This window comes from Equus quagga, chromosome 6 (assembly GCF_021613505.1).
Source record: "Equus quagga isolate Etosha38 chromosome 6, UCLA_HA_Equagga_1.0, whole genome shotgun sequence".
NCBI classification, from domain to species: domain Eukaryota; kingdom Metazoa; phylum Chordata; class Mammalia; order Perissodactyla; family Equidae; genus Equus; species Equus quagga.
In genome coordinates this window covers 95,063,262-95,086,619 of record NC_060272.1, presented here as the reverse complement: position 1 = coordinate 95,086,619, position 23,358 = coordinate 95,063,262, and the positions used below count along the sequence as shown (strand labels likewise).

The 23,358-nt window shown below is 42.2% G+C and overlaps 1 protein-coding gene across 1 annotated transcript in view; it reads right to left on the bottom strand.

Annotated features, from left to right (window-relative positions):
* Positions 1-381: 381 nt before the first annotated feature.
* GNAQ (G protein subunit alpha q) overlaps positions 382-23,358 on the bottom strand; it is a 294,413-nt gene continuing 271,436 nt past the window's right edge. Inside the window, exons 6-7 of the mRNA XM_046664378.1 lie at positions 10,904-11,057; positions 382-4,606 (exon numbers count right to left, since the gene is read on the bottom strand). Of these exons, the coding sequence (XP_046520334.1) occupies positions 4,416-4,606; positions 10,904-11,057 (345 nt within the window). The 3' untranslated portion in view covers positions 382-4,415. The remainder of the gene's footprint in view (positions 4,607-10,903; positions 11,058-23,358) is intronic.

The following is a 23,358-nucleotide window of genomic DNA, read 5'->3' as shown; positions in this document are numbered from 1 at the left end:
GAAAGGGCATCGGTAGTTGGGAACACAGCAGGAAATGGTTTGTTACTCTGTGAGAAAAACACATGACAAATTTAGACTCTGTACTAAGTATCTACTAAATAGCAGGTGTCTGGCTCCAAAAATCTCTAGCTAATCACACACAACTAAGCCATTTCTTTTCCTAATTTGATGGAACCAAAATGAAATCCCGAAGACACAGTTACCAGGACAGACCTACTAAGACTACATATGCTGGAATATGTAGAGAGATAAACATACAATATTACTAGTTTTAATTTTTGTGTGTGTTTCTAACCAAAGACATATCTTTGGAAGAAAATATTAATGTATACCAAGCACACCTTTATGTATCAATTGAGATGCTGTCAATTACCAATTAAGTGGTTTTAAACCCTTATTTAATTTTAAGAAGAGCAGCAATATACATTACAATATTTGGGTACACTTTATTTTTATATGGGTTAACATTCTGCTATATTTCATTTCATTCGTTCTTCTTGAGAAACTGAAAACAAAGGGAAATTGAGGGTAATCTGAAGGGTATTTCCAACAATATCTGAGTCTTGCAGTATCTCATTATGCAGCCCTTTCTTCCCATTATTTTTTTTATTTTTTTGCAAATAATAGTCATTTTGACCCAAATCCAGCATAAATAGCTTTTCACCAATTCCTAACTTAAGACAACTAAAATTTACAATCATGTGGCAGTATAAATTTTAAAATTACAGTTCGTACACCTTGACAATCAAGATAGTCTGAAGTACAAAAGTAAATTGTCCTTTAGCTGAATTACCTTTTTTAAATATTAGGCCTGCTAGTTAATCTAGAAAAAGAATACAAGTTTCAAATACCTTTTGTAGATGTCATCTGCTAGTAAACAACATATGCAGCTTCCTAAGATTTTTTTCCCTCAGTCGATTCATGACATTCAACAGAGCTCTTTATATGGCAATGTTTAAAAAAAAAAAAACAAAACTTTGAGGGGATTTATTTACTTTTGAATGGGTGTGTTATTTCCCTTTGTTTCAGATATGAGGCACAAGCTCCTGAATTTAAGCTCTGTAAGGCATAGTACAAACCTCCAATTTACAAATAAGGAATTCTCTGAGGGTTGGAACTGCCGTGTCACGCGCAGAAGGGAAACGCCTCTGTAAACGGGTACACTGCAATGTGGTGCGCGAGTCACGAAATGGCTGCTTGCCTTGGTATGCTGAAAGAAAGGTTTTTGTGTTGTGTGTTTTTGTTTCTGAATAAGACATGCCCAAGTCACCATAAAACTCGCCCCAGGCCTCCGCTACCTAGAACATCAACAGTTGGAGGCCAGTGGCACACGCTTATAACGCTTGCAATCACAATATAATATAAAGCATGAGTAAACTTTGTTTTTATACAAAACTGAAAAGAATCCCTTCCCGCCCCTAACCCCTTCAATAAAACCCCAAACAAAGAAATGAAAAAGAAAATCCTTTAGCTTCAATTGACTAGTGTGGATACAAGTAGGTCTCTACGCGTCACTGCAGCTAGGGTGATCAATTGTTTCCTTTCTCAAGAGAAGGGATCTTGTCATGCACCCCAAGATGAACAGTGAAGCCACAAACCTCAATTCTGCATAGCAATTCCATCCCGATTTCATAAAGACGAGTGTCACAACCTTTCCCTATTTCGCTCCGCTTGCTCGAGCGTGGAGATCAGGTTTAATTGACTACATCTACTATAGCTCTATTAAATAGAAGATCTCGATTCCCTAAAACTCTAACACTTAGGATCTTGTGATGAGGTGTTCTCTATACACACTGTAGGCCTTCAAATGTTGTTGTTTACTTTTTTTTTCTTTTTTTTTTTTTGCTGCACCAAATTTAAGATCGCCCTTTCAGGCAAGCAGTGGTCTCTAGCTGTTAAAACATTTCCTTAGTGGATCACAATAGCTTCTAAAACTGCCTTTCTAATAAAGGCCATCAGAGAGGTGATACTAAACTGTGCATTTGCCACATAAGAATATGAATTGTATAAAAGCTCATATTCCAACCCCAGGTCAAATGGCAAAAGTTCTACAAAGTTGGTTTCCATGTTTGTATAAAAGCTCTGACTGATTTTATGTATTTTGCTATGAAATTACCTTTGGGTCTCATAGTCAGTATACCTCTACTCAGGAATGTGCAAATGATTTTATACAGCACGATGCTAGTACCGCTCTGTACGATAGGAAGTTTTTTTTTTTCTTCTTTTCTAAATGGAAAAAAAAATCCCTAGTCAGAAATAAACTGACAAATTTACATTCTCCTCTCTTAAAAAAGTAAATAAAATAACATTATTCAAAATGTGAATTAGCTATAAGACATACAATACAATTACATAGATACATATCAATACAGCACATTCAATCTGCCAAAAAATTAATGATTACAAAGCCAGTATGGATGCTGCGATATCGAGAGAGATGTATGTACAATGATTAGAGCATTCATAATTGCACTATACCTACAAGCAGTCTGTTTCTTAATTAAATTACAGGTGCTTTCTGAGCAAGGAAAAAAGTAACCTGTGTTGTTTGAGGCTGGGAGAGTAAAGAATGAGAACATTCCATTGCTAATGAGTAACTCTGGGACTCATCTCATAAGCCATTAATTTTCTCCCTCCCTTTTGTTGTTCCAAAAGAGTGATTTATACGGAAGTTTAGACTTGTGCCAAATAGTATTGCCGTTAAAATGAGACCAGTGTCATGGCCTAATTCTAACTTCCCAGCAGGTTTAAAACAATCACAATTTATTTCCTTAAATCGTATTTCAATTCAAGCTGCTTGACAGAAGCTCATCAATACATGTGCTGTATTTTTTGCATTTGTTGAAGAATTGCACATATAGAATTCCAAACACCTCTCCTAGTAGGCTCGGTCACATAAATGCATGTTCTATAGAACACTGAGAGGTTACTTTTGAATTAGGTCCACAAATCTTCCTTAAGTTCAACTTAACCAGTCACTAGTTTAAAAAGATCCCAAAGGTGGTAAACTAGCAGTTAACTTCAGATTTTGCAAATTAAATTAGGTGTCAGAATCATACTATCAACCAATGTTCTTGGCAGACCTACTCGACCTTACAGAACAGAAAGAGAGAAAAATTGCCTTCAAATGAAGAGATATGAGTAGATCTCATGTTGCATCACAGGACACTTTTCCACATTGTCGATTGGGACACTCAACATGGAACGTGGACACTAACCGATGTGATCTTAAGGGCAAAGAAAAGAATGGACCATGAGAATCAAATGTACAGTTACCAATCGTTTGGCAATTGGTGTTTCAGGTTCATTCTCAGTCAATCATTTCAGGCTTCACAGTCTTACTCTCCTATATTTTAAGATACCGGCTTTTATCTTTTAAGTTCTTAGTAATTTTGTTTTACAAAAAGCCAGCTTTGGCAATACATACCCATAATGAAAGTCATTTAGAAATTGTGGCCCAAATACTAAGAAAAAAAGGGAGGAAAAGTTTGAACTGAGGAAAAAAAAATTAAGAGCAACCTATGAAAAGGTTCTGGGTAGCAGCCACTGGGGTAATGTAGTGTCTGTTGGCATATTTTTTGGCATCTGCAATTTAAGGAAGAGAGGGTGAAAAAAAGAAAAGGAAGCAAGGACGAGAGAAAGGACAATGGCACATGGTGTCTCAAAGGACTCCTTCCGGCTGTCTCCGTCCTGGCCTTACTGACTTTTGCACAGTTCTCTGAGCAACCAAGTGATGGCTGAAGGTAGAAACCCAAAAGAAATGACACTTAACCATTAGATGGGCACCCGCTGTCCCAGCCCAAAGTGAGGCAAGACAATATACTTATATAAAAAAACTCTATGTGTGTATCCAGAGCAATACACTTAAAACCATAGTATTAATACCTATAATCCTTCAGCAAAAACTATAAACTGTTAAATTAAGCTGATGTTGATGGCTTAAATTGAATGACATCGTCCTGACTGTGTCATTCAAGGGAAAAACTTGACCAAAAATGAAATAGAATAAAGGCCATTGTAACCCAGGAAAAATCAGGAGGGAGGTATGGGTTAGGAAGAGGGGAATCAGCTTCGTTTTGCTCAATAGAAAATAAAAAAGAGAGAAAAAGAAAGAAACAACTCTTATCTTTGTGAGTGCATGACTGAGAATTTAAAATATATTGAATCACAAGGTTTTGCCTAAAAAAAAGATAGAGAGGAAATGTGCTGGGACTGTACTTCAGCATCCTGTTTTTCCTCTGAATAGTTTAAATAAAATCATAATATTTACTACAAACTCTGTGGACACGCTCACACAGAGTCCAGGACGGCAATAAATTAGTATTATGCAAATTGTTTTCCACAGAAATACAGTCCCTCTTGTATAGCTTCCATAGCCCACCAGGGAAGGGAGGGGCGGTGTCGAGGAGGCACAATTAGACTAGATTGTACTCCTTCAGGTTCAACTGGAGGATGGTGTCCTTGACGGCAGCAAAGACAAAGCGGATGTTCTCGGTGTCTGTGGCGCATGTGAAGTGGGAGTAGATAATTTTGTCACTGTCTGGGTTCAGGTCCACGAACATCTTCAGGATGAATTCTCGAGCTGCCTGGGCATCTCTCTGGGGTCCTGGTGGTCAAGGGAAGAGAGGGGAACAGTCTGTCAGCTGATCCATTAATGTGTTTGATCAATAAATGTTTATTGGGTCAAGGTTCATGAAGTTGACATCTGCACTGCGGATTTGATCTGTTATAACCATCTTCCCCCATACTACTATGTGTAATTACTCCTCTCTATCACTTTATCTGCCCATCCATCCACCCGTCCATCCATCCATCCACAAAATGTGGTTAGCTGAAAACAGGCAGATGGCTTCCAGGCCAGGCTAAGGCCAGCTCTGATTCCTTGGGTGACAGGGAGCCACTATGGGCTCTTCAGAAGGGGAATAAGATCTTACTTTTCGGGACTGAGTGAACTGTGCTGGTTTCTGCTATACAGTAAGTGTGCATACAGACACACATTATACAGACTCACACTCATATAGACTCAGGCTCTCTTGTCAATCTACCCCTGTATGTCTCCCTGTTATGGATCATTTTACATTCTCCAGACTGAAATCTCTCTCAGAAGAGACCTGACCTTAAGGTCAGGTCCATCTACAGTCGTCCTCTGCAGCCTCACTTCTAAAGACTTCTGGTGTTTCTGAACACACCGCATTTACGTAGTATTCAATTCACTACGTGTGATGATAGATGAAAAAATTGGTTTACATTTTCTTACATTTATTCAGGGTCTCTTATGTGCCAAGCACTGTCTTAGATGCTCTGAAAAAGGACTGTGATATTCTTATCAGGATATATTAATAACTTAAGTAAAGTTCTGCAATGGATTCTTAGATACGCCACCAAAATCACAGGCAACAGAAGAAAAAACAGATCAACTGAACTTCGTCAAAATTAAAAACTTTTGTGCATCAAAGGACGTTATCAAGAAAGTGAAAAGATAACAAAGAATGGGAGAAAATACCTGCAAATCACCTATCTGATAAGAGGTTAATATCCAGAATATATACATAACTCCTTTAACTCAACAACAAAAAGACAAACAATCTGATTTAAAAAAAGGGGCAAAGGACTTGAATAGACATTCTCCAAAGAAGATAAAAATATAGCCAACAAGCATGTGAAAAGATGCCCAACATCATTAATCATCAGGGAAACACAAATCAAACCACCATGAGATACCACTTCATATCTACTAGAATGGCTACAATCAAAAACATGGAAAGTAAGTGTGGACAAGGATGTGGAGAAGTCTGAACTCTTGTGCACTGTTGGGAGGAATGTACAATGGGGCCGCTGCCTGTGGAAAACAGTTTGGTGGCTCCTCAAAAAGCTAAACACAGAATTACCATAAGACCCAGCAATTCTATTCCTAGGTCTACATCCAAAGCAGTGACAGCAGGAACTCTAACAGATCCTTGCACACCGATTTTCATTGCTGCATTATTCACAATAGCCAAAAGATAGAAACAACCCAAGCATCCATAAAAGAAGAATGGACAAGCAAAAAGTAGTATACGCATACAATGGAATATTATTCAGCCATAAAAATGAAGTTCTGATAGATGCCACAACATAATATGAACCTTGAAAACATTATGGTAAGTAAAACAAGCCAGACAGAAAAGAAATATTCTATCATTCCACTTATATGAGGTACCTAGGATAGACAAATTCTTAGAGATAGAAAGTAGATTATAGGTTCCCAGGAGCTGGGGGAAAGGAAAACAGGGTGTTGCTTACTGGTTACAGAATTTGTTTGGGGTGATGAAAAGTTTTGGGAATAGTGATGGTTGCACAGCATTGTGAATATAATTAATGTCACTAAATTGCATGCTTAAAAATGGTTAAAAGGGCAAATTTTATGTTACATATATTTTACCATAATTTTAAAAATTAATGTAATATACCAAAAAGCACTAATTGTACCCTTTAAAATGGGTGAAGTATATGGTATGTGAATTATATCTCAATAGAGCTGTTTTAAAAACTTATTTAATAGATTATAATGTATTAATTTAAAACTTGTTGTAAATTAATGAAAAACACTACCACCTATGAAGTATTGAGCACCCATCTTACATCAATCTTTGATGCACCTCATATCTATATTTCCTCCATGATTTTTCCAGTTAGTTCTACACCAAGAAAGAAGAAGGTCACGCTATAACCTCCTCCTCCACTTCCTTCTCTCTGGCAAGATTCTCTCAGGATCCAAGCTAAGGTTTTTTTTCTATCAATATTCTTATTATCTCCTGGTTGGGATAAAGAAATCTTTGAAAACTCTACTGAGGGCCTGACTACCATGTCTAACAAAATGCATTGTGAGTTTCAGACAGCCAACTTGAAAACTTTTTAAATCAACCTTATTACAAATTGGGGATTAGCCCTATGAGCTTAGAGCCAACGGTGCCAGAAGTTGGGAGGAAAGAGCCGTGAAAACAAATAGATTATTCTCATTTGTACAATAAACAAGAGTAATGTTTGAATTTTTGACGTAAGTGCCCAGAATTGAAATTTTTGTCAATGATTAAGAAGGTTGCCATCATGGGGCCGGCCCCATGGCTGACTGGTTAAGTTCACACGCTCTGCTTTGGTGGCCCAGGGTTTCGCTGGTTTGAATCCTAGGCGTGGACACGGCACCGCTCATCAGGCCATGCTGAGGAAGTGTCCCACATGACACAACTAGGAGGACCCACAACTAAAATATGCAACTATGTACTGGGGGGATTTGGGGAGAAAAAGCAGGAAAAAAAAAAGATTGTCAACAGTTGTTAGCTCAGGTGCCAATCTCAAAGAAAAAAAAAAAAAAGAAGGTTGGCATCATACTGAATGGAAAGTGCCATAATTGAAAATTATGATTTATATATAAAATTAATATATAATTATTTAATGTCCTATCGTTTTCAATGTACTATTGATAAGTTACTAATTCCATACCAGTAATAAAAAATATTTCAAACTAGGACTAATAGATAGTGAGAGCTGGAGAAGCCTCTCATTCTCATAAAAGAACACTCACTGGCTTGTGAATAAACTTCCATATGATTCTGTACTTACCCTATTTGGGAAAGAAAGGTCTACCTTCTTTTTCTTTTTTTTTTTCTTTTTTACCCTAAAGAGTATCAGAACTAACTCAAGTTCACTGAAGAGCACTCGGAAGTGTTATGTTTTTAAGCATAAATTACATTATATGAAGAAATATAAACTACAAAGAAATCATTATAGCCATCACAGCAGGAACAGAATTCCAGCCTCTATGAACAATTTTGCAATTCAAGTCCATGTGGAAATGGTAATTTCCCTTCCTGAAGAGAAATACAGAAATGGCATTCATTATTTTTAAGACCTTGTAAGTGCAGAAATATGGAAGTGTGAAATTTATAATACTATAAACATGTTTATTATTAAAAAGCGACTGCAGAGTGGGCCTAGAGTTTTTTCAGTCTTAGCTCATCTTACAAGGGCTTTTAGTCTCGTGAAATGACAGCTGCGTTTGCTTTGTGACTAACAATCAGTGTCTTTTTTCTTTTTCCGTGGCCCAGTTTCCTCTGTGTGTTATGTATATACTGGGGGAGATTAGCAATAAAAAACATCTTCAGATTTTAAGTCATTCACAATGGGTACATGTTGGAAGGAAAATGCTCACAGTGATGGGGAATCTGGGGAAATTATTGGACAAAGGAGATATGTAAAGACAATAGGAAGACGTTGCAGAGAAAAACCAGTACCCCAAACATCCATCGCAGAAAAGTCTTTTTTTATTGCAGGAAAATCAATCAGTGTTGTGATGTGGCTGTGTGTACGGCAGCCAGCAGCCTGAGCCTCAGGGGGTCTGCTCCGTGGGGCAGGCTGTGCTGTATCCGTTCTCTGTCATCCGTATGCAAGCACGTCATGAAAACACGCCGGCCTACAGGTGGGTGCTATGTATGGGGCGGAGGGTCATTTCCCACCTGCTGATTCTCACCAAAATCTGAGAAAAATTAAGAGTCTGTCTCTGCTTCCAGGTGTGGGAGGCAAGCACGTGTGTTTGGGTCTAAGCCAGGTGCTTCGTGCCCATCTTACTCAGGCAGATCTTGCCCTTAAAGAACTAGCCTGTTGCTGTGGGAGGGCAAGTTAACTACACATGAAGTCACTTCCTTCCAGTATTCCTAAGTCTCAGACATTTATGACTTGGTGGCAGGCCAGCGGCAAATTAAAAGGAGCAAAAGTGAAAACACTGTTCAGGCTAGGAAAGTATTTCTTTTTAAAGGAACAGCACAAGGAAAAAAGCACAAAAGCACAAGGGAAAGTGCACTTGGAGAGAGGATGAGAACATACTGCTAACAAAAACCGCACTATTGCTAATACCTGAAAACGTGCCCAAACTAACGTTCCCCTTCCATGGGCCAGTACCATACCAAACGCAAGTGGGAAGGAAAGATGAGTCACACTCCATCCCTGAGGTGTTCTATCTTCAGAGAAGGCCATGAAGTGAAACTGAATCTTAGGTTTGTGAAGCACAGGTTTGCCCCGCTATCCGAAAGTTCACCCTACGATGCTTCGCTGTTTTTGCTGTTTCCCTTTCCAAAGAGGATTTCTTTTATGAAAAGTGAGAATAGCATTTTCAGCGTTTGTTTGGTAGTGAGCTGTTACAGAAGCAGCCCGCACCCAGCAGCAGAGAGGTGCCGCCAATCTCCTTGCCTGGCAACTACAGCCAGCATCTCAGCATCAAGCCGCCAGCGCTTTGCACTGTGTCTGTGAACACCTGTGCTTTATCTCCACTTACTTTGGTAGGGTACTTTTTGTGTCTGGGAATGCTGAAAAAAATTTCCCATATAAATTATGGTAACTGTTTGTTTGTTTTATGCCATTTTGGCTTACAAAAGGTTTCACTAAGACGGTCTACTTTCGGATAGTGGGGGAAACCTGTAATTACTGTTCTGAGGGAGCTTTTAGAAGCATAAAAACATTGTTGAACTGATGTCCATCCCAGACATCATATGTTGATACTCTAATATTAAAGACAGTCTGTTCTCCTGCTGTGGCACACTCCTCTATAATAGGTACTTCTGGGTTGGTGCTCTTCTCTGTGCCTGGCACCGTGCTAAGCAACTTACACGTACGATTCCAATCAATTCCTTTTCACTCAGGAAGAAACTGGGTATTTGAATATACTTGTCCAAGGCAATATCACCAGTAATTGGCAGAGCAGGAACTCTGTCACAATCAAAGCTTGTCTTCTTAACGACTATTCATCTAGACCAGGGACTGGCAAACTTTCTCTGTAAAGCACCAAAGAGTAAAGACTGTAGGCTTCGTGGGCCATTTGATCTCTGTCACAACTATTCAGTTGTGCTGTTGTAGCATGAAACAGCCACAGAGTGCATAAATGATGGGTGTGGCTGTTTCAATAAAACTTTATTTATAAAAACAGGTAGGAGGCCAGAGTTTGCCACTCCTAGTCTAGACTCAAGTACGTATGTGGGTGAAGGGAGATGTGTGTGTACCTGCCACATAAGCTCCTAAAGGGCAGTGGCTGTGACTCTTTCACTTGTTTTAGAGTGGCTGGGTGCAGATGTCACAAGTATGTCTCAGAACGGGCTAGGTGTCATGTCCAGTCATTCAGGATTTCATAGTCTAGTTGGGGAGGCAGGATCTGTTTATAAGAAGGAAGTAAATAATGAAAGCCATATGAGCACCAACATGAGTGCTATAGATTCTAAGTGCTACAGGAAGAGCTTAAAGGATGGGTGCCGTCCCTAAGGCTGACTGGACTTCATCGTGCCATGAAGCCCTCAAAAAGTAAGTATTTCCTGAATATTCACTATGTGTCAGGCATTATGCTAAAATGTCACACGTTATCTAGTACAGTCTACAAGATAATCCTATGAGTGTGGTCCTGAGGCCCAGAGAAATGAAGTAACTTGATCACGGTTCTATAAGTAGGAAGTGTCAGAACTGGGATCTGAACATGGGTAGATTGACTTCCGAGCATGGACTCTTGACCACAAAACTGTGTTCTCCCTCCAGAGTGAGGCAGAGGCAGACTGTCACCAAATGAAGGAGAGATCCAGAGGGAACTACAATGGTTGATACACAATTGGTCAAAACTATTGGATTGGTCCATCCTTTGATACACCTATTTCAAAACATATAAGAAGCTGTTTTCTTCTGCTATAACTTTCAGCATTGTTAGGGAATGAAATGTTTCATGCCATTAAAAGACAGGGCAAACCGTAATTCATACTTCATCAGTCACATCATGCAGGCTTCTGAGGACAGAGGCGCGACCAGTGGATGGCAATGGGTTAGCTCTCGCACTGAGTCTTGGGAGGCAAAATACATGCCCAGCTACTGGGCTAGCTGAAGAGTGCTGACTTACCATCGTATTCTGGGAAGTAGTCAACTAGGTGGGAATACATAATTTTCTCCTCTAGAAGATCTTTTTTGTTTAAGAACAGAATAACCGAGGAGTTCTGGAACCAGGGATACGTGATAATTGTTCTAAAGAGTGCTTTGCTTTCCTCCATTCGGTTCTGAAAAAAATCATCAGAAAAACAAGGCATAAATTACATGATGCTCAATCTGTGAACTGTGTCTACTTCCGACGTCCAACCCATCTTCTGGATGCATCTGATTGGTGTAGCCTTGGGCTGGACTGGAGGAGCTTTTTCAGGGTTTACGTGTAAATGGTTCATGACACATATTGCCTGCTTTCATTAGACAAACTCTCAGGTTGACAAGCAGAAGAGAATAATCATAATAAATCTGCTGAAATAACTCCTTCAACCTTAAGAGAAAACAATGAAAGCTTAGAGAATCATGTATCTGGCACACTGTCATAAATTTCCACCAAAAATGATTCATTAATGACCAAATACTTAAGATCCGAACTAAGCACTAAATACCAGGTTTCATTTTGCATTTTCTAAGCTCTGATTCCTTTGGAGCCTCACAATTAACTATTTTAAACAATCATAACAAATGTACTTAATTCTTTGCCCAAAGTGCATCTACGTTTCTAGAGTTATTACTCCTTACTATATAAATGCATATATCCCCTGATAAGAAAACACATGGAAAAAATATTTTTAGATCATACATTTCCTATTTATTGAAGCACACTGTCTGCCTCTGTTTCACTATAATTTTCATACAGGACAGTGGAGATATACACGGTAATTACTTGGAGACAGAAATATAATATTCTCACCTTCGGCACTGGTGAGAAAGCGTGCTCACCTGAAGCTATGCTGTCAAGCCAACTGATAAATGAATGGTAAGCAACAGGATATACTGGAGTATATGAGGAAGCCATTTGGTGTAAAACTAATTTGGCCTGACCTTGTTTTTCCAAAAGAGCCTGACGTGGCCGTTGAGCATGCATTTTACATCTGCTTTAAATATTTACGATGTCCCAAAGACAAGAATGATGGGCTTAAAGATAAAGAAAGATGTAACTTCCCCACATCGGCATTTCCTCAAGGATAAGCATCTCTCCCTAGACTAGGGATCAATTGCTGACCTGCTATGATCACCCAGCTCAAGACCACAGATCTGCTATCTGCTGTGGTCTGCTCCCAGACCATCAACTGCTGTGTGAACCGCTGTGCTGACAGGCTATCTCGTGACTGTTGTAAAAAGAACATTCTGATCATATGTGATTCACACTGTTGGACGTATACAACCTCTCTGTACACCCTACTTCTTTGATGCCTTTCCTTCCTAGGGGAAGCAAGGCCCCGGGCTAGTCCTCAGATCCGGCTCATAATAAACTCACCCCAATTTTTATTCATAGATTGGTTATGGATTCTTTGCATCGACACAACCTTGGTAACAGAAAACCTCAATGGGTTCTCAAGGAATGAGTCAGCTTGCTCTTATAAATGAAGATTGCTACTCCTGAGTCAAATCACTCCTCTTAAAAAAATGCAGTCAGCAGCCACAAGCTACATAGCCTCCTAGCTTCGTCCACATCTCTTAAGCAGCTCTTCCTCCCACAGACACACTCACTTGTAAAACATTCCCACGCTCGGGTCACAGATAAAGGCGGCAGATTTGGGAAATACCCCTTTCCCTGAGGAGATGAAGCCATGGTGCATGGGCACACTTCTTCCTGGACACACACGTGGACTACGCTTTCCAACGCCCTGCTTTAGTCCTACGTGTTGTGACCAGGTTTCGCTCTGGAGAGGCCTGCCTGGGACTGAGCCCAGCTCCACTGCTCACGGGCAGCGCACTGGTTTAAGCCAGAGCATCTTATTCCCCTGGCACCAGGGCCTGTCAACTCAGGCCCAAGGCACTCGGAACAATTCTCTCCTGGTTTACTGTCATCAGTTAGCCAAGCAGCTTAATTGGTTCAACTAACCCCACTAACCCCAGGACTTCTGCTGGGAATTCTGGAACAGAGAACCTGCTTTCACGAAGAATGTGGAAGAGGATTCACGTAGCCTCAGGAGCTTCTAGCAGCCATCTTGAAACTGAGAGAAAAAGAAACCAGGTCCTGCTCAGCTAGTTTGAACTGCTTAGTCAAACCATGCCTGAACTTGGTCCTGCCTCTGGATTTTTTAGAAACATCAGCCAAAGCATACCTTGTAGCGTTTTTGTTTTTTTTTTTTTTGAGGAAGATTAGCTCTGAGCTAACATCTGCCGCCAATCTTCCTCTTTTTTATTTTTGTTGAGGAAGAACGGCCCTGAGCTAACATCCGTGCCCGTCTTCCTCTACTTTATATGTGGGACGCCTGCCACAGCATGGCTTGACAAGCAGTTTGTAGGTGTACATCTGGGATCCAAACCGGTGAACCCTGGGCCACCAAAGCGGAACGTGTGAACCTAACTGCTGCGCCACCGGGCTGGCCCCTGGACCGTGTAGTTTTTAAGCTAGCTGGAACTGTGTTTTTCTGTTTCTTCTTATGTGACTAACACTTCTAGTTCATATACTTGGATATGGTCCCCTCCCAAACTTTAAAAGGAAATGAATGAGTGATGTTTGAGGGGCGACCATTAAGACTGGGGGTTCAAGCTGTTAATATGTGATGCTCAGATTTTGCCTTCCTGACGTAGAATTTCCCTAGGTCATAGTGCAGGGTTACAAGGCCAAGAACCCTCCTCTGCATAACCCTTTGACTGCTGTTCCAGGACATCTCCAGGAAACGCAGCTCACTCAGCACAATTTTCTAGAACCTGAACATCTTGTTCTATTATTCAGTAAAGCATGCCAATTCAGATCAAGTGGAAAAGCCCATTTTTCAAAAGATCTTTACCAAATCTGGTAAAGCTGATCACCACGAATCTTCAACCTTTCAACTTTGTGCCTACACTTGCTTAAATGATTAAATGCCAATGAACCATGTGGGACTGATACAGTGAAAGATGCCTTCATAGCTCAAAGGACAATGTTTATTTCACTGTATACATTTCTTTTTCATAGAAATGACATGCACAGCCTGAACCAGAAGAAAAGCTACTAGTTATTTTATCAAATATGGATGACATTTAAGAATTCTTAACTGCAAGGGATGAGAAATATAGACCTTGCCTGGGTTTTGACAAGAGATGACAAAATGGATTGCTGATGAACCACTGCCCTTTTACATGTGGGTTGAATATAAGGTCATGTGGCAGTAAGATGCTGAAAAGTCAAAGCTGCCTCTGCTTTCTTTCTTCTCTTTTATTTTATTTTTTTAATTAAACCAGAAAACCTCATACTCAGTCCTGAGTGAAAGAAAGGAAGGCACTAGGGACTTTAGGTGGAATAGAATTGTGAAACTTGACTAGAGATAGCATTTTGATCGTTGTTAACCATTTAGGTAAAATTTTCTAGCATCTGAAAATTGTCAAAAACAGATGTCTACAGCTGCTTCTGGCCCAAAAGAACATTTTGATGCCCTTACCCTTTTTTGCTTTGAAAAAGTAAAGGATGCGGGTTTGTAAAAAGAAAAAAAAAATTATATGTATGTCTACGTAGAGAGGGAACTATACCCTGTTGACTGTTTTTAAAAGGCTCCAGACTGGATACTGGGTTTTAACCAAATTTTAAGATTAATGAGGGAATCATGGGAGGGAAGAACACTTGATACAACTATGCAGATTTTATAAATGTGCAATAAAAGTATTTGTTTAAAAAGAAATCATATCTTTACTATCTACTGCCTTTAACTGGTGATCACTGCCAGTGTACAATTTTAAGCCCTGGAAACAATATTCACTAGGAAATGATATCTCGTAGCCTGAGATTTTATAGGCTGAAAATTTCAGGACTGAAGGAAAGCAAAGGCCTTAATAACTGAAAGAATTAAAAAAGGATCTCAAGAACGTTTAGTAGATAGTGACAACCCTGGTCCCACCCCTGGTGGGAGAGCTAACATTTGTTTTTCTCACCTACAGCTAGAGAAATTCTACAAAGTCATATCGTGATCTTCAAAGAAGCCTTGTCTAAAGGGCGGTTAGGTACGCCTTGGCATCAATCACTGACTCCCCATTAGAAAGACTGATCATTGTACCTGGCATTCTCCAGGAGGGGCGTGATGGCTCCCAAGGGTCATGGCCCTCTTTTGGGCCTTTCTGGTTGGAGTCCTTCAAGGGTGAGTGGCTAGATCCCAGGTGGAGACAGGAAAAGGGAGAGAGGTCCTGACTTCGAGTTAATGCACAAGGAGGCATTTGAGGTCTCTCTGATTAAGAGTTTCAAGACTGGACAGGAGCCCTCAAGCTCCAGATGGCGTCTGCTGGGAGAGGACTCGTACCAGCCTGCGGGACAGTAGCCAGGAGAGTGGACTGAGCCCAGTACCGTGCTCCAGAGATGACTTGCCTAGGTGGCTATCCCTCCGTGCTCAGTGCTGGGGTGCTCAGGGCCATGCTGGAGGCAGGCCCGTTGACTGGCCTGGTCCCACTGCAGCTTTGCTGGTGTATGCAGTTTGGGGCTGCTCTTGGATATCTCCCCATTTACCATGTTCCGTGTGGACTGGGGCCTGAGCTTCTAACTCAGGGGAAAGCTAGAGGCAACAAAGTGGGCAGCTGACCAGCAGCATCAGCATTACTGGGTTTTTAACCTGATCTACCAAACTCAATCTCAGAGGCTGGGCCCCAGGAATCCACGTTTTAACAAGCCCTCTGGGTGACTGCAATGCACACTCAACTTTGTGAAGCACTACCCTGCAGATGCGCTTCTCCAAGTTAACGTGCCTTATGAATCACCTGGGGACCTTGTTAAAACATGGATTCCGATTCAGCCCGTAGCGGGGCCCAGGAGTTTGCATTTCTAACAAGCTCCCAGGTCAGGCGATGCTGCTGATCCACAGAGCACACACACTCTGAGCTGGAAGGTGCAGAAAGCTTGCAGAGGCAGGCCGACAACACGGTGGGGGGCACTCTCTCCCATTTTCCGGATAAGAAGTACAAGTCACACATCCAGCTGAGTCTGAGTCCTGTGATGAAAAGCTAACTGTGCTGGCTTCATTCTTTCCGTCCTTCCCAAATAAGATGAGTTAAGATTCTTACTTTATGCTATATGAGTTGTTTTTCACTCCTCAGTGAAAATTCCTTGTGCCTTTTTTTTCTGCCTATGGGAGAACATTTACAAAGTGACATGCCCCATATCAAAGCCCCTGGACTAAATCCTAAATGGACAAAATGAGATTTTCACGATGCCTCACAAGGTGGTGGAACATGCAGAGCATGAGGCATAATCCATTTTGCTCAGTAAAGACTGCTGTCGATGAGGGAGCAGCGTGTCCCAGGAGACTCTGCGGCACTTGCTTTTTAGTGATTTGCCAGGGCATGAGGTTTCAAGGAGGAAAAGAAAATAGCAAGGTACGAGACGCGTGTAGGGCTGTGTAGGGCTGACGATCAACAATGAGGTTCCAGTCACCTCTGAACGCACATCTAAAGGCCATCTGGGGGCTGGTGCTAATCACACCTCCTTCTCTGGAGTTTTGAGACTATTACCATCCCAAACACAGGGCTCCCTGCTAACAGGGGGGGCCTGGTCTACGCCTGAGGCCAAAGAGACTTCTGTTCTTGTCATCCCCACCCAGCACTTCTCCTAAACGAAAGCACGTGTCTCTCCCAGTAAAGGGTGGCCCCAGGAAGAAAGCAGGAAGAGAGGGAGCAGAGACCAGGCGGGCCTGCCACCAGTAGGTCGTGCCTGGTCTCTGCCCCTCACAGAGACGGAACAGCAAAGAGGCCACAGACCCCAGGACAGGTGGTGAGTGAGTGAGCACAGTGGCCTGGCTGGTCTCCGGGCCGTCGCTCTGGAGTATATGTGGGCAGGGAAATGTCAGTCTTGCTCAGATCACACTTGCTATGGACTGAATGTCTACGTACCCCTAAAATTCATTATGTTGAAATTCTAACCTCCAGAGGTGGGGCCTCTGCAAGGTGATTAGGCATAAGGGTGGAGCCTCCATGAATGGGATTAGTGCCCTTATAAAAGTGACTCCAGAGAGTTCCCCTGCCCCTTCTGCTCTGTGAAGACACAGCGAGAAGATGGCCAGCCAAGAACCAGCAGGCAGCTCTCACCAGACACCGAATCTACTGCCGCCTTCATTTGGACTTCTCAGCAACCAGAACTGTGAGAAATAAATGTGGTTTATAAGCCACCCCGTCTATGGTATTTTGTTATTGCAGCTCGAATGGACCAAGACAATTCTGATGAATTAAGTCACTCCTCCCACGGGCTGGAACCAGTGAAGAGGTGGAGCACTAAACTGGGAAGCATTCACCCCAATCCCTGGCCCCGGGGAGGGACAGGCTACCTGCTCCCCTGTTTGTACTCACAAGCAGAACAGTGTGACCGCTGAGTGTCCTCCCTTGCGTGGTCATCAGAAAAAGCTCTGCTCAAGCCATTGGTGAAGGGTCTGACACCTCTAATCTTCAGCATCTCAAACTGATTCTCAAGATCTCTAATCTCCAGAAAACAGGCTGTTTTACACAATCCCCGCTAACACCTGACTGACTAATGCCGCCTGCAGGGCAAAAGCCTGCACAGCCTGACCCAGTGCACATCTTCAGTTTGAACTCTTCACAAACACTCTCTTCTCCACACAGATGGACTCAATGCCACCAGTGTCATGCAAGCGTGACTGCACATTCCTGACCCATGGCATCTAATGCTGTCCCCACCCCTAATCCTTTAAGGCTCAGATCAATCTGACTTCCCCAGGCAAACCTTCCCTGAGCCCGCCTGGGCTGGCTCCTTCCTCCCACTCCAGCACACACTGTCCTATTCTTTGTTTCATCATTCAGTAGACACACAGTGTGGGTTTGTTAGATGTCGAAATGACAGTGTGTTGGAGGCAGGGCCTGTGTCCTGCAGAACTGAAGACAGGAGCGTCAATGTGTAATTATAGGTCCAGGTGATGGGTCCAAAAAAGTGGTGACTAGACAAGGTTGGGGTCACACGAGAAGGAAAGTTCTGACTGAGAAAGGTTTAAAAAGCAAAGGTAGGGGCCAGGCCAGTGGCGCAGCACTTGTTTGCATATTCTGCTTTAGTGGCCCAGGGTTCGCTGGTTTGGATCCCGGGTGCAGACCTATGCACCGCTTGTCAAGCCATGCTGAGGGAGGCATCCCACGTACAAAGCAGAGGAAGATGGACACGGATGTTGGCTCAGGGCCAATCTTCCTCAGCAAAAAAGAGGAGGATTAGCAGCAGATGTTAGCTCAGGGTTAACCTTCCTCAAAAAAAAAAAAAATCATTACCAAGACAAATGACAAGGAGTTTATCACCTATGTTTTCTTTTAGGAGTTTGATGGTTTCACATCTTACATTCAAGTCTTCAATCCATTTTGAATTAATTTTTCTGTATGCTGTAAGATCATGGTTCAATTTCATTTTTTTGGGTGTGGCCATCCAGTTTTCCCAACACCATTTATTTATCTTTTTTTTCTGCTTCATCTCCCCAAACCCTGCCTGTACACAGTTGTATATCATTAGTTGCACGTCCTTCTAGTTGTGGGACGTGGGACGCCGCCTCAATGTGGCCTGATGAGCAGTGCCATGTCTGCACCCGGGATCCGAACCCCGGGCCACCGCAGCGGAGCATGCGAACTTAACCACTCGGCCATGGAGCCGGTCCCCCCAACACCATTTATGAAGAGACTGTCCTCTCCCCATTGTATATTCTTTGCTTTTTTGTCATAAATTAACTGACCATATACGCATGGATTTATTTCTGGGCTCTCTATTCTGTTCCATTGGCCTACGTGTCTATTCTTCCGCCGATACCATACTGTTTTGTTTTGGTTTGGTTTTGGTGAGGAAGATTGGTCCTGAGCTAACATCTGTTGCCAATCTTCCTCCATTTTGTATGTGGGACACTGCCACAGCATGGCTTGATGAACAGTATGTGGGTCCACACTCGGGATCCAAACCCATGAACCCTGGGCCACCAAAGTGGAGCATGCAAACCTAACCACTACATCACCAGGCTAGTCCCACCATACTGTTTTATTACTATAGCTTTGTAACATAGTTCAACATCATGGGAGTGTGACAACTCTGGCTTTGTTCTTCTTTCTCAAGATTGCTTTGGTTATTAGCAGCAGATGTTAGTTCAGGGCTAATCTTCCTCCAAAAAAAAAAGAAAAAGAAAAAAAAGGTAGTTTTGAGTTGAATCTTGACAGATGAAGAGATTACAAGGAGGAAAGGAGAGCAAAAGCAAAGGAGGCGGGGGGGCTGGCCCCATGGCCGAGTGGTTAAGTTCGTGCACTCCACTTCAGCGGCCCAGGGTTTCTCTGGTTTGGATCCTGGGCGCGGACACGGCACCACTCATCAAGCCATGCTGAGGTGGCGTCCCACATAGCATAACTAGAAGGACCCACAACTAAAAAAAAAAAAATACACAACTATGTACCAGGGGGCTTTGGTGAGAAAAAAAGGAAAAATAAAAAATCTTTAAAAGAAAAAAGCAAAGGGGAATTTAAACACACAACCCTTTGAAGAGATGTGTGAAAATTTTGTATAAAATGGTTTACAAAGGCTTCTGATCTCTGTACCCTGGGCATTAAGTAAGAAAACTCTCCGTGTTGAGAATGCAAAAACATTTCCTCCTCATTTGCATCTTATGGTGGGGGCTGGAGTTCCATGGAGAACTCCAGCCTCTGTTACTCTTAAAATAACCTGCTGGGTCTCTGTGTCTGCTTGTTCCCAATTCTGGCAGGTAGGGAAGTCCAACAGGAAACCCCATCGGACAACCCAAGTGTGGCTCACTGAGGTGCAAGTATTTGCCTGGAGGGAGGAGGCCAGTGCTTTCCTTTTGGGTCATGTGCAAGCCTCGCTCCCATCGAGGAAAAGGCCAGATCCAGTGGACATCATGGCCCAAGACCCCACTTGGAAGCTAGCTTTCTTCAGGCTGTGACCCGGCCCAAAGCTCAGCATAAAAAATTAGCAATGGGCCAGAAGGGACGATATTTCATGTTTATACACTTTGCAGCCCCGCTGCCACAGCCAGATCAAGTTTCCTCAGTGGACTGTCGTTCCTCACCTGTGTCCGCCAAGCTGCTACTTCGCTCTGGTAAAATTCAGCATTAAACCAGAGATTTGAACATTCATTTCTGTAATTTCTGCAACTCATTATTTTGCCAATAAACACATGTTCTTCTAAAAAGAAACCCACTTATTTTCTTAGCAAAGAATACAGTTTAGGCTGAGACCCTTAATTCTTTTCCAGGCTAGAAGTCACCGACCTGCCTGCCCCTCCTTATTGACATTTTTTTCTTATCAATACCTTGATAAACCATGTTGATTTATATTCCCCATAAGATCTAGAATGCAGCCCTTAAATGCAAAACTAAAGAAATAAGTGTGCGGACCGTTGAATCACTACTGAGGGCCTGATAGCCATCTATTAGTTGTTGTCAGCTGTCCTTGGAGGTAGGATGTATAGCCCAGAGAACCTAGAATGAAGCTTCCCAGGGCTTGGGATCCCTTTGAGTATCAAAGACGCAGCTGGTCTGTGTGATCCACAAACTGACTGACTGATGCAGGAAGCTGGTCAGATGGCTACAATTCTGTGTTCATAATTTCTGTGTTCACAATTCTGTGATTCTGTGTTCTCTGAGCTGTCTGCTAAAAAAGAAGGCCAAAGCCGTACACAAGACTTGGACAAATGAGGTCCAGATACACAGACATAGAGTGGATACAAGAGTGTGTCTGTGAAGTAACAGATTATTCAGAAGGGAAAAACTTATCTTATGTCTTACAATATTTTTAAACCTAGATCTTCAGAGTTACAGGTTAAGACATCTGCTGGCCACACTCACACTCAATTTTAATGCTCAGCAGCTGGCAGGGCTGCTTTCTATACACTGCCCGTGATGAAAAACGGGCAGCCAAGGCACCTTACACCTACACCGGGTACTGTTTTTACTGGTACCATTTCTGCTTCTGAAATTGATCAGGACAGGACAGCATCAGAACACAGGAGTTTATGCTCCAGGACGACACTACATTGTAAATACTTTTTATTGCTTCTTCACTTTTAAGCTTCACTATTTCTTCTCAGACATAACTCATTAAAGACACCTTATAATTTACTTTATTAAACATCATTATTATTTTAAAAGAGTAAGACTAGTTGACTTTTTATGTAATAACCATGATAATGTGAAGTTTGAATTGAAATTACTATCATTTATAGTTTATCAAACACTGGATGCTTTGAAAAATTCACATCCTTAACAAGGACTTAGAAATATAGTCTCTCAGGTATTTATTTCACTTACATAGGTCAATTGGGTAAATTAATGCAACAACTCATGAGACAAATAACTTTAAAGCCTGATGAAAAAAATTTGCAAGTTTGGCCTCCTGCATATTTCTTCCCTCCCTCAACTATTTAGGAAAAAGTTTGGTGTGTCTGAACTTTCTATCTCCAGCAGCGTCACCTTGTTATGTGTCCTATCTGATGTCAACACCAGGAGAATTCAAAACACGCTCTGTGCCCAGCTCTTGCTGTGGGGGGCAGGGGGGCGGTGAGTGGGAAGGAACAGGGCTGTGAGCTAGAGTCTTTGGTCTGAAACGTGGCTCTGCCTTAAATACTCCGTAGGACTTGAGGCAAGTGATGGAACCTCAGTTTCCCCATATGTCCCAGGGTTTGGAAGGACAGAATGAGACAACGCATGCAAAGCTCTTAGCTACGACCCCAGCACACAGTAGCTTTCAATGGTAGCCACTATCAGAGATGGCAAAATTGCTACATACGAACCTCCTGGTTAGACAATTCGCTTACCTCAAATCTCTGGCCAAACTATAAATCCAGTGAAATCTTTCTATTCCCCGGAATTGCACAAAGTTAATCTATTCATGATCTCAAATCCAGATACATCTGATTTATGAGAAACTGGAAAATCATCCAGGTCAATTTTGCTCACTTAGAATGTTTCTTTGAGTATCTTCAAAATCTCTAAAATGTTCAATACCCTCAACCCCAGAGTAAACTAAGAAAACAACACATACAATACAGTCACGTGGCGCATAATGATGTTTTGGTCAATGAATGCACACAGGAGGTGCTCCCGTAAGATTACATACAACACATAGCCTGGGTGTGCAGTAGGCTATACCATCTAGGTTTGTGTAAGCACACTCTATGACGTTCGCATGACGATGGAATCACCTAACAACGCAATTCTCAGAATGCATCCTCGTCATTAAGCAATGCATTACTGTATATAAACGGAATAGCTGGAATGAGAAATAATTAAAAACAGCTCCCTAGCCATCCCACGTCTGCTATCCAAATCAGACAACAGCAATAGAAGTGATAAGGACACCAAACTCAGCTGGACAGATATCATTTCCTCTACAATTTTCCTAGTTTTTGCAAATCTTTGCAAGTCATTATTTGAGATCAAATCTGGCATACTCTCTAGGCTTGAAGACAGCTCCCGCAGGGTTTACTATTATAATTTCTGCCTGTGAGTCAATATATTCTACCTGCACAGGATGTTTAGAGAAGCAAAGGAATAGAACATATTTTCCTATTACCTCCATGTCTAAGGTTTCTAGACAACGAGATGAGATCAGAGAACAGGACCTTGTAAAGTGAACTGGCAGAAACCAGAATGTATCATAGGAGAGATGTGGAGGAGGGAAAGAGGAGGACAGAGAGACAAGAGGGAAGGGTCAAGGAGAGACAGTCACACGCCCCAGGACTAAGGAGAGCAGAGAGCCTCAACATGAGCGAGAGAATACACGACATGTGGAACCCTCTCTGGGTGGAAGCCCACAGTCCTAGAAGTTAGAGAAGACAAGAAAACTTCCTTAGCATGTTCTAGTAGTTTAGTTCCATCAAGTGACCAAGTAGCAACATCCTTTCAGAGACTATTTTATAGCACATAGATCTCTCTCCTTGCCAATGACTCTATGCTCCATATCTTACTAATTTTATGCTTACATGCCAGTGATCCAAAGTCTATCCTTACATTACATACATAAATTCCTTCTCTTTTTGAGTCAGGATTCAGATGTTTAATGCCTTGAGTATTCACACTGTTGACTTTTCAATTCACTGACCTTCTAGCCCCACCCCCCACCCCTTTCCTGAATCCTTTCACACCCAATAGTCTGTGTCATCATCTTGGGGCAGTTCCACTAGTGGCTCAAGAGAGATCACCACCTCCTTGCTCTCTGACGCCATGTTTCACGGCCAAAAGCAACTGTCCTCCACCACAACACCCTCTGCCTTTTAAAAATTGTTCTGTCATGGGGCTGGCCCCGTGGCCGAGTGGTTAAGTTCGCGCGCTCCGCTGCAGGCGGCCCAGTGTTTCGTCGGTTCGAATCCTGGGCGCGGACATGGCACTGCTCGTCAGACCACGCTGAGGCAGCATCCCACATGCCAC